This window comes from Zingiber officinale, chromosome 9A (genome assembly GCF_018446385.1).
Source record: "Zingiber officinale cultivar Zhangliang chromosome 9A, Zo_v1.1, whole genome shotgun sequence".
Lineage (NCBI taxonomy): Eukaryota > Viridiplantae > Streptophyta > Magnoliopsida > Zingiberales > Zingiberaceae > Zingiber > Zingiber officinale.
The window spans coordinates 109,999,063-110,011,424 of record NC_056002.1 but is presented as its reverse complement, the minus strand read 5'-3'; the positions used below and the strand labels follow the sequence as shown (position 1 = coordinate 110,011,424).

The 12,362-nt window shown below is 46.7% G+C and overlaps 1 protein-coding gene across 1 annotated transcript; it reads left to right on the top strand.

Moving 5' to 3' along the window:
• The first annotated feature begins 10,640 nt into the window (after positions 1–10,640).
• LOC122021587 (NAC domain-containing protein 83-like) lies at positions 10,641–12,113 on the top strand. The gene is made up of 3 exons (XM_042579711.1): positions 10,641–11,103; positions 11,197–11,483; positions 11,581–12,113. Exons 1-3 carry the CDS (start codon positions 10,935–10,937, stop codon positions 11,839–11,841), a joined length of 717 nt encoding a protein of 238 aa, XP_042435645.1. The 5' UTR covers positions 10,641–10,934; the 3' UTR covers positions 11,842–12,113.
• The last annotated feature ends 249 nt before the right edge of the window (positions 12,114–12,362 follow it).

Below are 12,362 nucleotides of genomic sequence, written 5' to 3'. Positions count from 1 at the left end.
CTCGCTCGATAGGGCGGAGTCGGATATCAAATCAGCGGTCGAGCGGACATCCGAGTCGGTCCGACCTACCAGGAGGGTGTTACTCGAGCGGTCCCTTCTCTCGGCCAGGGAAAGGTGCTAGCCGAGCAGTTCCTACGCTCGGCCCGGTAAAGGACAAAGGGAGCAATTGGTGATATGTTCCTAGGAACCAGTGTCGCCGACAAAAGGCATGACCAGCCGCAAGGTCAGACAGAGGATCGTACGGGAGAAATTTTCACTGTCGCGTCAGAGATATGCTTGTGCCATTAAAGTATGGCGTCCTCCACGCTTTTCTGACACATCCATTCCAGGTATGCTTTGAGGAGCATGTACGCCTCGGGGAGCGTGCACGTGCCTCTAGGGAACCCTATATAAGGACCCCCAGACTTCGACGGAGGTATGCTCACTTATTCACTGTAGCTACAGTTCTCGTTTCTTCTTCGCTCTACTTCTTTCTGCTGGAGGTTTGACTTGAGCGTCGGAGGGTCGTCGCCGGGGAACCCCTCCCTGGCTAGGCATTGTGCTAGTAGGTTCACGACGACAAAGGATCTACATCTTTGGAGTCTTCGACCAGTTAACAAGAGCGCCACATCCACAGCGTCCATCGACTCAGCAGTCGGACAGAATCTAATTGGCGTCATCTGTGGGAACGCACCTGAATCCGAGTCAAGGAGATAGAAGAAGCTGGACGCCAGCACACTATGATGCTCTCTCAAGAGGAACTTGACGCGCTCATACAGGCACGAGCAGCCAAGATAATAGAGCAGCAATAGAAGGCGCTAGCCGAGTGACTGGCGCAACAAACAACTTCAGCATCTAGAGGTCGAGTGGCGCACAGGACCGGCCGGAACAGCTCTCCATATGGGGTCAAAATAAAGGTCAAACTGGTACACAAGTAGAGGCGCCGCCCGCCCCAATCCCATTCCATTGGGCCTTGTTCCAGACGCCCTCTGAGATCGCGCAAGCGAATCGAGACCGGTCTTCCTAGGCGAAGCTCCCGCTCGGGATGTAAGAAAGGGCAAAGCGCCCCGAGCTGACTCATCACCCGAGTGGATCAACCGCCAATTCTCTGAAGCAATTCTGCAGGATCCTCTGCCAAGGCACTACGCACCCTGGCGATCGGCGAGTACAACGGGTTGACTGACCCAAACGACCACCTCGGCAAGTTCGACAACGCTGCAACCCTTCATCAGTACACGGATGGAGTTAAGTGCCGAGTCTTCCTCACTACTTTGTCCAGCTTAGCACAATGTTGGTTTCAAAGGTTGCCGGACGGGTCGATTCAAAGCTTCAAGGACTTTAGGACGACCTTCCTCCACCACTTTGCGAGCAGTAGACGCTATCAGAAGACCGGCATCAGTCTGTTCTCTATGAAGCAAGGGTCGAGAGTGACTCTTCAGACCTACATCCAACGTTTTAACCAGGCGGCCATGGACATCCCCACGATCTCGTCCGAAACAATAATGCATGCCTTCACCCAAGGGCTTGTTGACGGGGACTTCTTCCGCTCGCTCATCAGGAAGCTGTTAGAGTGTATACTAAAAGCCTATCTTTTGTATAAACATTTATTTAAAAATAAAGAATCACAATGATCGAATACTTACATTTATTCGTTAAGTGTAGTTATTTAATTAATTTATATTGTAAATAACATGGTGTGTGGTGTCACACACAAAAGATCATGTTATCAGTTCTTTATAAATTATAAACAGTTGCTCACGACTAAGATAGAAAGGAACAAACCATTGGAATAATCGTAGTGTAATTAGGTATTAGTTTATCTTGACTAATAAATTATACTAGTACACTCTAAGTGTATTGAGTAAGACCAGTTTAGGTAAATTCTTTTGTACTGACTTATAAAAGAACTAGACCTTAGTTATTATGGAAGTGTGTGCTCTTAATCCTAATATAATAACAAGCACATATATTTAATATTTATTTCTTTGACTTATCAAAGGGTGAGGTTTAGCTCGATAAATCAAAATGACCGATAAGTTGAGAAATGATATTACTTATAATGTGTGTTGTTGATTATAAAAGGAATTTGTCTCCTAGTTATCTAGGTTGAGAATGCCCCCAAGAGGAGTTCATAAGGATTGTCATGTTAAACCCTACAGATGGACGTAGTCCGACATGATAATGAAGTTGAGTGGTACTACTCTTGGAGCTAGATATTAATTAAGTGAGTTGTTAGTAACTTACTTAATTAGTAGATATTCGTTATCTTAAACACAGAGAGACTAACACACTCATGATAAGAAGGAGCTCATATGTCATTTGGGATTGGTGCGGTAGTGCGATAATAACTCTCTAGTGAAATGAATTATTATCGATGAACTTGAGTTGTGTGTTCGAGACGAACATGGGATACTCAAGCTCATCGGAAGGCCAAAACTAATTTCTCCTCTAGGTCCCTGTCGTAGCCTCATTAAAGCCTCAAGTCTATCCAAAGAAAGGCCCATCTTGATGTCCAAGAAGGGGGTCGGTCCATTGCTTGGTGACCAAGCAATGGTCGGTCACCATATCCTCTTAAGGGGTCGACCCCTTGCTTGGTGCCCAAGCAAGAGGGGGTCGACCACATTAATTCAAACAAGGAGGGGTGTTTTGAATTTTTAAAATCTTCTCTTTGTAGAAAACTACAAGTTTTAAAAGAGAAATTTAAAATTTAAAAACTTTCCTTATTTGAATTAGGCCACATGTTTTAAAAGAAAATTTAAAAGTTTTAAAATTTTCCTTTTTTAATCATCCTCATGGTTTTAGAAAAAGGAATAGAAGTTTTAAAATTTAAATTTTTGTAACCATGTTAAAAAAGGAAATATTTAGAAGAGAAGTTTTAAATTTTAAAACATGGTTTTAATTTTTAAAACTTTCCTTTTTTAACATCCACTTTAGGAAATTAAAAGAGAACTTATAAAATTTTATAAGAGTTTATAAAATTTTTACAAAAGATATCTTTTCCTTCCTTATAGGGGTCGACCACCCTTGCTTGGTGCCCAAGCAAGGGGCCAACCAATAGGATTAAATCATCATCCAATCAAATTAAAACCAATCTATAATTGGTGATTGATTCAATCAAGAGGAAGGAAAAGGAAAAATTAAAAGGGAAAAAGAAAAACAAGAGGAAGATTTTAATTTTTGTAAAAAGTCATTCCTTATTTGTCTTGGGTAAGTATTATTAAAGAAGGGGAGGAGAAGCCTCATGATGAAGCTATTCTTTTTCTCTCTTCTCTCTACTCTTCTCCTAAGGGCCGACCCTTGTTTCCTTTCATGCTAGGGTCGGCCACCTCTTGTGGTTGCTTGGTGTGGCCGGATACAAAGAGAAGGAGAAGAAGAGGAGAAGTAGGGATTGCATCATCTCTTATTCACTTGCTTGTACTCTCTCTATTATGGCCGGATCTCTCCCCTTCCATTTCCCTTGCTCTCTTTGATTCCTAAATTGGTGGTGGTGGCCGGATTTTAGAGGAGGAAGAAGAAAGCTCTTTGGATGGTGTTCATCTTGGAGGATCGTCGCCCACACGACGTTCAAGGCGAGGCAAGGAATACGGCAGAAGATCTCGAGCTCATTAACATACAAAGAGAAGGTATAACTAATAATTTTCTTCCGCATTATACTAGTTATTTTTCTTTGTATGAATTCCAAATACAAGAGATATTAGATCTAGTTTTTCGAATTTATTTTTCGAGTTTGTGTTTTCTTTGTTTTTCAAATTTGTGATTCGATTATTCCTTTTGGTTAAACCTAGAGTTATTTAAGGAAATTAAATATTAGCTTTTCTTAAAAGGCTTTGTATAGGCGGTGGTGGTTGCTCCCATATCCAAGAAGGTCATGTGCCTCGCCATGCAGTCCTGGAAGCCAATTTTGGAAATTAATATTTAATGGAATTTATAACGTAGGTGGATTTGAATCAATAGTGTTAAGTTCCGCTTGTGATTCAAATCTAAACCATTAAGAACAGATAAGTTAAATTTGGAATCGATGATGTTAAGTTTCATCTACGATTCCTAATTTAACTTTTAAAGAACACAATAGGTTATTTAAGGAAAAGTTCGACACTTGTACAAAATTTTTGTACAGTGGAACCGGTACGATTTTCCTAGGACTAACCAATAGAAGCCGCTCCGCGATTATGATCATATGCTAAAGAAGGTCAACGAGTACATCAACGTGGAAGCATCTCAGGCGGCACGAAGGAAAGAAGCGCCATCGGAACCGACTATGCAGGCCGAATGAAGGCCGCCAAATAGTCACCAGCCTCCAAGAGGGCCCGGAGCCGATGTGGTACGACCAAATCAGGAGGCAAGGCCACACTCCGCCCAACACGTAGCTGTTGAACGGCCAAAGCCCAAGGGAAAGGCATGGACTCCTATGTTCTATGCTTTCCATCAATCCGTCACCCACAACACCTGAGACTGCCGCGGAGTCCCTGTAGTCACCCAGCTGACTCCCAGGAGTTATTGTCGTCGATCGCCTTCCCACGAACTGCAATATAGGCGGACGAGTATCGAACGACGAGAGGAGATCAGGCAGTCACTCGAGCGGCGACGTTAAACCCTAGAGTTGGAGCAACGATTATAAAAACCCCGCCTTGAAGACCGTCGAGCGACGACGTTAAACCTTAGAGTCGGAGCGGCAACTATAAAAACCCCTCCTTGAAGACCGTCGAGCGGCGACGTTAAACCCTAGAGTCGGAGCTACGACTATAAAACCCCGCCTTGAAGACCGTCGAGCGGCGATGGTAAACCCCAGAGTCGGAGCGGTGACTATAAAAACTCTGCCTTGAAAACCGTCGAGCAACGATGTTAAACCCTAGAGTCAGAGCGACGACTATAAAAACCCTGCCTTGAAGAAGGTCGAGTTAAACCCTAGAGTCGGAGCGGCGACTATAAAAACCCCGCCTTGAAGACTGTCGAGTGGTGACGTTAAATTCTAGAGTCAGAGCGGCGACTATAAAAATCCCACCTTGAAGATCGTTGAGCGGCAACGTTAAACCCTAGAGTCAGAGCGGCGACTATAAAAACTCCGTCTTACAGATCATCGAGCGGCGACGATGAACCCCGGCCTTAGAAAATCGTCTAGCGTATATGCTAAAATTGAAGTCGAGCGGTGACTATAAATCCCAGAGTTATGATCCTAAATGAATGTTTCAATAATAGTATGGGTGCCACAGCCGAGTGGGACTACACATCCAAATACTTAGCAAGCAAACAACATATGAAGAGGGTGCAAAATAATTTCATTAATTAACTCTGCCGAGCGGCAGGATTACAGTCAAGGCTTACAAAAAACTCTACCGACCCCTTGCTCACTCGATGTATTCAAAGACCTCGTAGGGGATGGATTCAAGGAGTTGGACGCGGTTCACGTCCTTATCAGATAGGGCCTCGGAGACATGACCGTTCATCTTCAGCTGGCTGAGCGTCGTCTCGATCGCCAGCTCAAACGATCAGGCAATCCGATCAGCCGCCTTCCCCATGAATTGGTCTGAGCGGAGGTACCGTTGCTTCAGGACCGCGAAGCGACTCGGCTCGGCCTCCTGATAGGTCTTCAAAGCAGCACGCGAAGCCTCCAGTTCCTCTTCAAGGCGCTTCACTTAGCCTTGAAGTTCAGTCTCCTTTGTCGAACAACTCTCCCGCTCGACCGATAAGGAGTCCTTTGCTTTCTCCAGATCTTTGGCCAATTTGTCGGGCTTCTTTGTTCTTTTCTTCCATATCGGCGATGGCGCGTTGTTTCCTTGTAGGGGCCAGATCGAGTTTCCGATCGTAAGTCTTCAATTGAGCCTCAATCTGACTCCCTGCTCGATCGATTTTTGTTGCTCCTCCGTCAGAAGTTGTTGGGCCCTCTCTAGTTCGGCCTTCAGCTGAGCGGATGGCAGTCCCCGGGAGGAAGAGCCTTCTCCAGAAATTTTGAGCTTCTTCAGCTCATCTTCCACCCGTGCCAACCACTGGCACATGGCGATGCTTTCCACCCAGTACTACAAACAAATATTAGTGTCGATCGAAGATAATTTATGAAGTGATAACTGAAAGTACTAACCCCGGTGGACATCTCCAGATGACTATCGGCCAATGTGCCTGGGGGTTTCATGGCCGCTCGCGCCCTCGCCTCCTCCCAAACTCGGCCGAGCCGACCCCGGATGTAGATTTGATGTTGGGGAGAGTCCGGCTGGTCGCCCAGCGCGCGAAGATCCTCAGTCGGCAGACGAAGGGTGGCGGTGACGAATCGTCTCCCGCCCGACACCGATTGGGCAGAGGCAGACGGACCGGAGGATTGGGCATGACGGACGAGAAGAATGGCTGAGCGGGTTATCTTCCGCCCAGCCGGAGGAAGGGAGGTGAGTGGCTGAACGGAGAGCGGCTCTTATAGCTCAGCCACGGACGGAGTCCGATCGGAGGAATTAGCCTCCACTGTTACGGGAGCTGGGGACGGGACGCCTCCCTCCGCAGAAGCTTGGATGGCTGAAGTAGTAGATTGGGATGGTGTCTCCGTTCGGCGCCTTTTGCGGGAGAGCGATACTTTGTCGCCCGATGACCCCGATCCCTCAGCAGGAATGACGGTCGGCGCACCGCGAACTGAGCCTGGTTCGGTTGCCCCTCCCGCACTGGGCGTCCACTCGACGATTCCGTCGCCCGCAGTTGTAGTTTCCCCAGCTGTGCCCTCCTGCGAGCCTACCGGGGTCAGGCTGAGCTGCTCCATCTCCTTAGTAGCAGCTGCTTCGATCTCGGTCTGCTTAGCCTTCATTATACCCGCTGCTCAGGCACGCATCATGATGTCGGCTACAAGAGAAGAACAGAATCACTTAGACTCAAAGGAAGAAAATTAAGAAATTCAATACCTAGGTTGCTCGGGAGCTTCACTCGGCTCAGACTCAGGCCGAAGATGTACATTATGCCCTCTGGTAGTAATTTGTGAATGTTGAACTTCAGCCCGACCAACATATTAGCGGCGTGGAGGTAATTTGGCTAAGTCTTATACCTCTTCAGCTCGAGTGGAGGTGGCAGGGCGGCCTACCATTGAGTGCGAAAGTGTGGTCGCTCGGGGAGTCTCAAATAAAAAAAAGTACTCCTTCCAGTGTGTTGTTGGAGGAGGTCATCTTGTCAAAAAAGACTAGGCTGATGCGGGATTGAAATAAGTAGGTGCCCAGCTCGGATTGTTTGGGGTAGTAGAAGTAATGGAAGACTTGAGGGGTCAGCGGGATGTTGTGCACTTTAAATAGCACGACCACACCACACAACAAGCGGAAGGAATTGGGACGAGCTGGGCGAGTGAAATTCGAAAAAAATTACAAACTTCAGTTATGAACGGATGGATGAGAAACCGGAGACCGGCCATGAACTGGTCTCGAAAGAAACAAATAGTGTCGGTCGGTGGGTGGTGTGGCCGATCAGACGGTCCGACCAGGACAATATCGTGGTCGGGCGGGAGGTCAAAAACGTTGATGAGGTGCGGTGCGTCACCCGCATCAAACCTGGTCTCCATGGTGGTATACCAGAGACTAGGGGTCGGGTCGACTGGTTGGGAGGAACTGGCCATAATCGAAAACAGAGAAGAAGAAGGAGTCGCTGAGGGAATCGCCGGAAAAATAAAGCGGAAGATCACCGGACAGAACGATGGCGCACCAGAGAACACCAAAAGGCAAGAAAGGAAGATGACGGAACAGAACTCAAAGCTTATAGGAGAATGGAGCGTCGGAGGAGAGAGTCGGGAATCGCTAGAGCGTTGAACGCAAACGATCGCCGGAGCATTGGATGCGGACAATCGCTGGAACACACCAATACGAAAGCAACAGTGAGGAAGCAGGAGTCAGCGAGGCGGCTTTATAAAGATGGGCGCGACCGATCGGGGTCGTCCGATCTAGGGCACAGGAATCAGAGCGCACATCCGATCGTTGAATTCGAACCGCCAAACATCACATCAGCAGCTGTCACCTCAGACGTGTGACAACTGTGCCGACGACATGTGGTGTCATCCCACAGGGCAGCATTTAATGGGCGTGTGCTCGACCTTAATGGAATTGATTTGCACGCATCACGAAGAGATTTGGACGGCGTCAACATTAGCTGACCGACCCACACCCCTTCGATAGCGGTGAGGAAAAGTATCCAAAATACTAAGTTTAAAGACACGAAGCACCGACCGAGGGAGAAAGATCAGTCCCACAGAGACCGAGCGGGATCAGACTCATTATTAGCCGATCGACCAACCGTTCACCAGGCTACTTGTCCAGTTAGTCGGACTTGCAGCCTCCTTCGACTTGACTTGAGGGGGAGGCACGTGATCCGGTGGTAAGACGGGGCTCGCACGATAGGAAGTCAAAGTGGTCAAGACCCAAGGTAGGCGCCCGATCGGGTGAGATACCTTCCCGAGCGGCAGGAAGAATAGTCGACCCGGCATCTCGACAGCTCGGTCTGGCGCCGAGTTTTCGACGCTCATAAGGCAAGCGAAAAGAGATGAAGGCCGAGCGGACATCTCGCTCGGCTAACTAGGAACATAGTATCGACTCGGCAGCTAAGGCTCCCTCGCTCGATAGGGTGGAGTCGGACATCAAATTAGCGGCCGAGCGTACATCTGAGTCGGTCCGACCTATGGGGAGGGCGTTAGCCGAGCGGTCCCTTCTCTCGGCCAGGGAAAGGTGCTAGCCAAGCGGTTCCTACGCTCGGCCTGGTAAAGGACAAAGGGAGCAGTTGACGATATCTTCCTAGGAACCAGTGCCACCGACAAAAGGCATGGCCAGCGACAGGGTCGGACAGAAAAGCGTACGGGAGAACCCCTCCCCGGCTTGGCATTGTGCCAGCGACAGGGTCGGACAGAAAAGCGTACAGTTCTCGCTTCTTCTTCTCTCTACTTCTTTCTGCCGGAGGTTTGACTTGAGCGTTGGAGGGTCGTCGCCGGGGAACCCTTCCCCGGCTTGGCATTGTGTTTGCAGGTTTACTGCGGCAAATGATCTACGTCTTTAGAGTCTTCGACCAGTCAACAAGAGCATCATATCCGAACGTCCATCGACTCAGCACTCGGACAGGATCAATCCAAAAAATTAACAACTTAATTTGATTAAAAACATGAGGAAAGTCCCGAAGGCCTCTTGATCGACAAAGAGTTTCAGCATGACTTTGCTCATTTTGGATTAAATGAGGAATGAGAAGATTAAAATTTACTGTTAGGATAGAAATGAATGGAGGAGGAGATCTTAGAAGAAGAGTTAACAGCTTTCAAGAAGTTAGCTTTTGTGGTTCGCTAGTTAGGATTAACCAGCGATAAAAATATTAGATGAGGGGAAAGTATTTTTAATCTTTAATCTAGTTGATTTTGCGAATTATAGTTCACAAATAAATTATATTCTCAATACCTCAAATTATTTTAGAAAATATACCGAATGAAATGACACATCTTTTAAAAATACCATTTAAATTATATCTTTTAATATTATTCTTCTTTTAGGTGGTGGAATATAGACGACACTCACTGAATCCAAAACTCCTTGCAATATGCGTATGCTTCCCCAAGATTAGTGTAATATACATACACTAAAAATACTAATCTAGTTAAAATTTCTGAAAATCAGTGGTTCAATTTGTTACATGACCAATTAAATTACTGTCTCTTTTTACTCTCTGTACAGTGCTCTGTCTTCCTTCCTCCCACTCTTCTTCCTAAACCCTTTAAATAAGAAAGCAGATAATTTTTTTTTTTAATAACGGAACCCTCGGTCCAAGTTTGACTCACTGAAACCCAAAAAATGCCTGCAAGAGTTGACATCACTTGCTTGCTTCAGTGGGCAAAGCACCCATTAGGTACTCGCTTGCTGTCAAGCACAAGAAACAAAAAACAACCAGAAAGCTATTTCTAAAGCAGAGGCCGCACAGGAACTCCACGACGGAGGAGCTCTCCGCGAACCTCCGCCATTTCCGACGGCTCCTCCCTCCATGGCTTCCTACTAAAACCTACAACAAACATTCTCTCAAACACACAGTGGGCCTCCTCAGTTTGCTTCCGATTCTTCTCCAGATAAAACCAAATTAATTGCAAGCAAGAAAGCAAGCACGTAAAGAGTTAGACTATTCCAAAAACGCAATAATCGTACCTTTTTGACTCCCTCCCGCTTGCTCCCACCCACAGCAAAAAAGCACGGGCCCTCTTCTTTGCAATCTGAACACGCAAACACGTAATTGACCGGATAAAAGGATTGCTTTTTATTATCAATGGCTATCGTGTGATCAGAAGAAACAACGCCTGTTTCACGAGGGAACTGCCGCAGTAATTAAATTAATTATGGGGTAATGCGCAATCTCAAACACACTTTCTTTTGCTTATCGCATGCAATGAATTGGTTTTTAACCATTGGACGGATCATATACAAATGAGCTTCAAGGTTTTTTTTTACTCTAAAAGTTAATTAAAGAGGTACACATATGGTAATGAAATCCGTGCTTTGATAAATGGCCGAATTTTTAATTAATATATTAAACGGTAGTGGCGGACCACCACTAAATTCGCCCGAGGTCGTGCCAAGAGCAACTTGCGCCCGGAGACGGTCCATTGAGTTTGCTTCTGCAACTTGCTTTGCTCCCAGAACAAGAACAAGAAGCAAATCTGCATTTTCCTTTTGCGGGTAAGAAAGAAGAGTCTAAAAACTCTCGGTGATACGATACGATCGGCTCATGACAATCGTTGTTTGTTTCAGCTGGGTCAACGGTTTGATTCCAGTTCACGCCACATAGACGTCCCTCTCTCTCTCTCTCTGCTATATATCTAATAAACCCTCCTCTGCTCCTCCCAACAACCCTCCCCTCTGGCCTCTGCCCCCTCTCTCTCTCTCTCTTTTTAATTGCGACGCTGCAGCTTGACTGCTCCTCCACGATCCTGTAGCTTCTGTTGCTGCTTGCCCTGTTTGTGTTTCATTGAAAGAGAAATTAAGATGGAGAGGAAAACAGGCATGCTGAAGCTGCCTCCTGGGTTCAGATTCCACCCCACTGATGAAGAGCTGGTGGTGCAGTACCTGAAGAGGAAGGTCTTCTCCTGCCCGTTGCCTTCCTCCGTCATTCGTGACATCAATCTCGCAAAGTTTGACCCCTGGGATTTATCAGGTCAGTCTCTTCCATGTAAAACAAGAAAGAAATCATCAATCCATGTGACCGACTGCTGTGTTAACTGTGATGTATCGTAATTCCGGTTCGCAGGTGGATGCGAAGAGGAGAGATACTTCTTCAATCTGAAGGAGGCGAAATACCCGACTGGGAGCCGGTCGAACCGAGCGGCCGGATCGGGTTACTGGAAGGCCACCGGCAAGGAAAAACCGATCAAGTCCTCTAGCTTCGGCCAGGTGGTGGGGATGAAGCAGGTGTTTGTCTTCTTCCGAGGGAAGCCTGCGACCGGCGCCAAGACCGACTGGGTCATGCACGAGTACCGGCTCGCCGGCGCCGAGAGCCCGGCCTGCGTCTTCCCTCAGAGAAAGAACTCAACTCACGTGAGTTTGTCTTCCTATAAAGATTTAACATTGCGGACAATATAATCCAAAGTAGAAAATAATTGGTTTAAGATGGATTCGATTCCTAATCATGCAGAGCTGCACGGTGCCGAACGGAGATTGGGTGCTCTGTCGCATTTTTAAGAAGAAAAGAGCCACCGACGTGGATGCGGACACGGCAGGAGATGAAACAATTCCATGCAATATGATCCAATTCATTGATCTCATGGGGGAGACAGATAGAGACGGAAGCCATCAGCCTTCCACCTGTTTATCCGATTCCAGCTGCCTCACCGAGTCCTCAGATGGATCCAGCGGCGGAGAGGAGAGCGATTCTAGAAGATCACCACTTGCTTAGAGAAATGAACTGTTGCATTTTCTGTAACGTGTACCGAATTTACAGCCTCTTTTCTTCTTTTATATATATTTTTCTCCCCCTTAATCTAGGAATTAAGCCAAAGTCCAAAAAAACAGATCTTTGAGCGGTTGACTTGAGTATTTCTAGCTCTCTCCAACGCCTGTACTGCTACCTATTATCTAGTTAGTTTCCACAGAGCAGCTGAACTGATGGCTGATGTGCAAGTCAGTTGTATGTTTCAATCTCAATGAAATCCATCGCGTGTTCTTCCAGTTGCCCGCTCTTTGGTTCATTTTAAGTGGGATGAATGTTCCATGCAATGTAATTGTGAGGTCAGAGGCCTAGTCAAAAGCAGGCAGCCTGCTTGCTCCAGAATATTTTTTTCTCAAGATCTTTTGTAGCCTTGACATGGGGTTAGTGCAGATCACATCAGATTGAGACCCATGATGAATGTGTGTGCGCACTGTTACTCTTACCAGTGACTTGGTCAAATGGGGCAGGCATTATTTTATTGTCTTTAC

What these genes read in the sequence shown, in the direction of transcription:
- LOC122021587 (XM_042579711.1), top strand. Translation starts at nt 10,935, where the DNA reads ATGGAGAGGAAAACAGGCATGCTGAAGCTGCCTCCTGGGTTCAGATTC. An exon ending in TGACCCCTGGGATTTATCAG is followed by an intron (nt 11,104 to 11,196) that starts GTCAGTCTCTTC and finishes TCCGGTTCGCAG; the next exon opens with GTGGATGCGAAGAGGAGAGA. An exon ending in AGAGAAAGAACTCAACTCAC is followed by an intron (nt 11,484 to 11,580) that starts GTGAGTTTGTCT and finishes CTAATCATGCAG; the next exon opens with AGCTGCACGGTGCCGAACGG.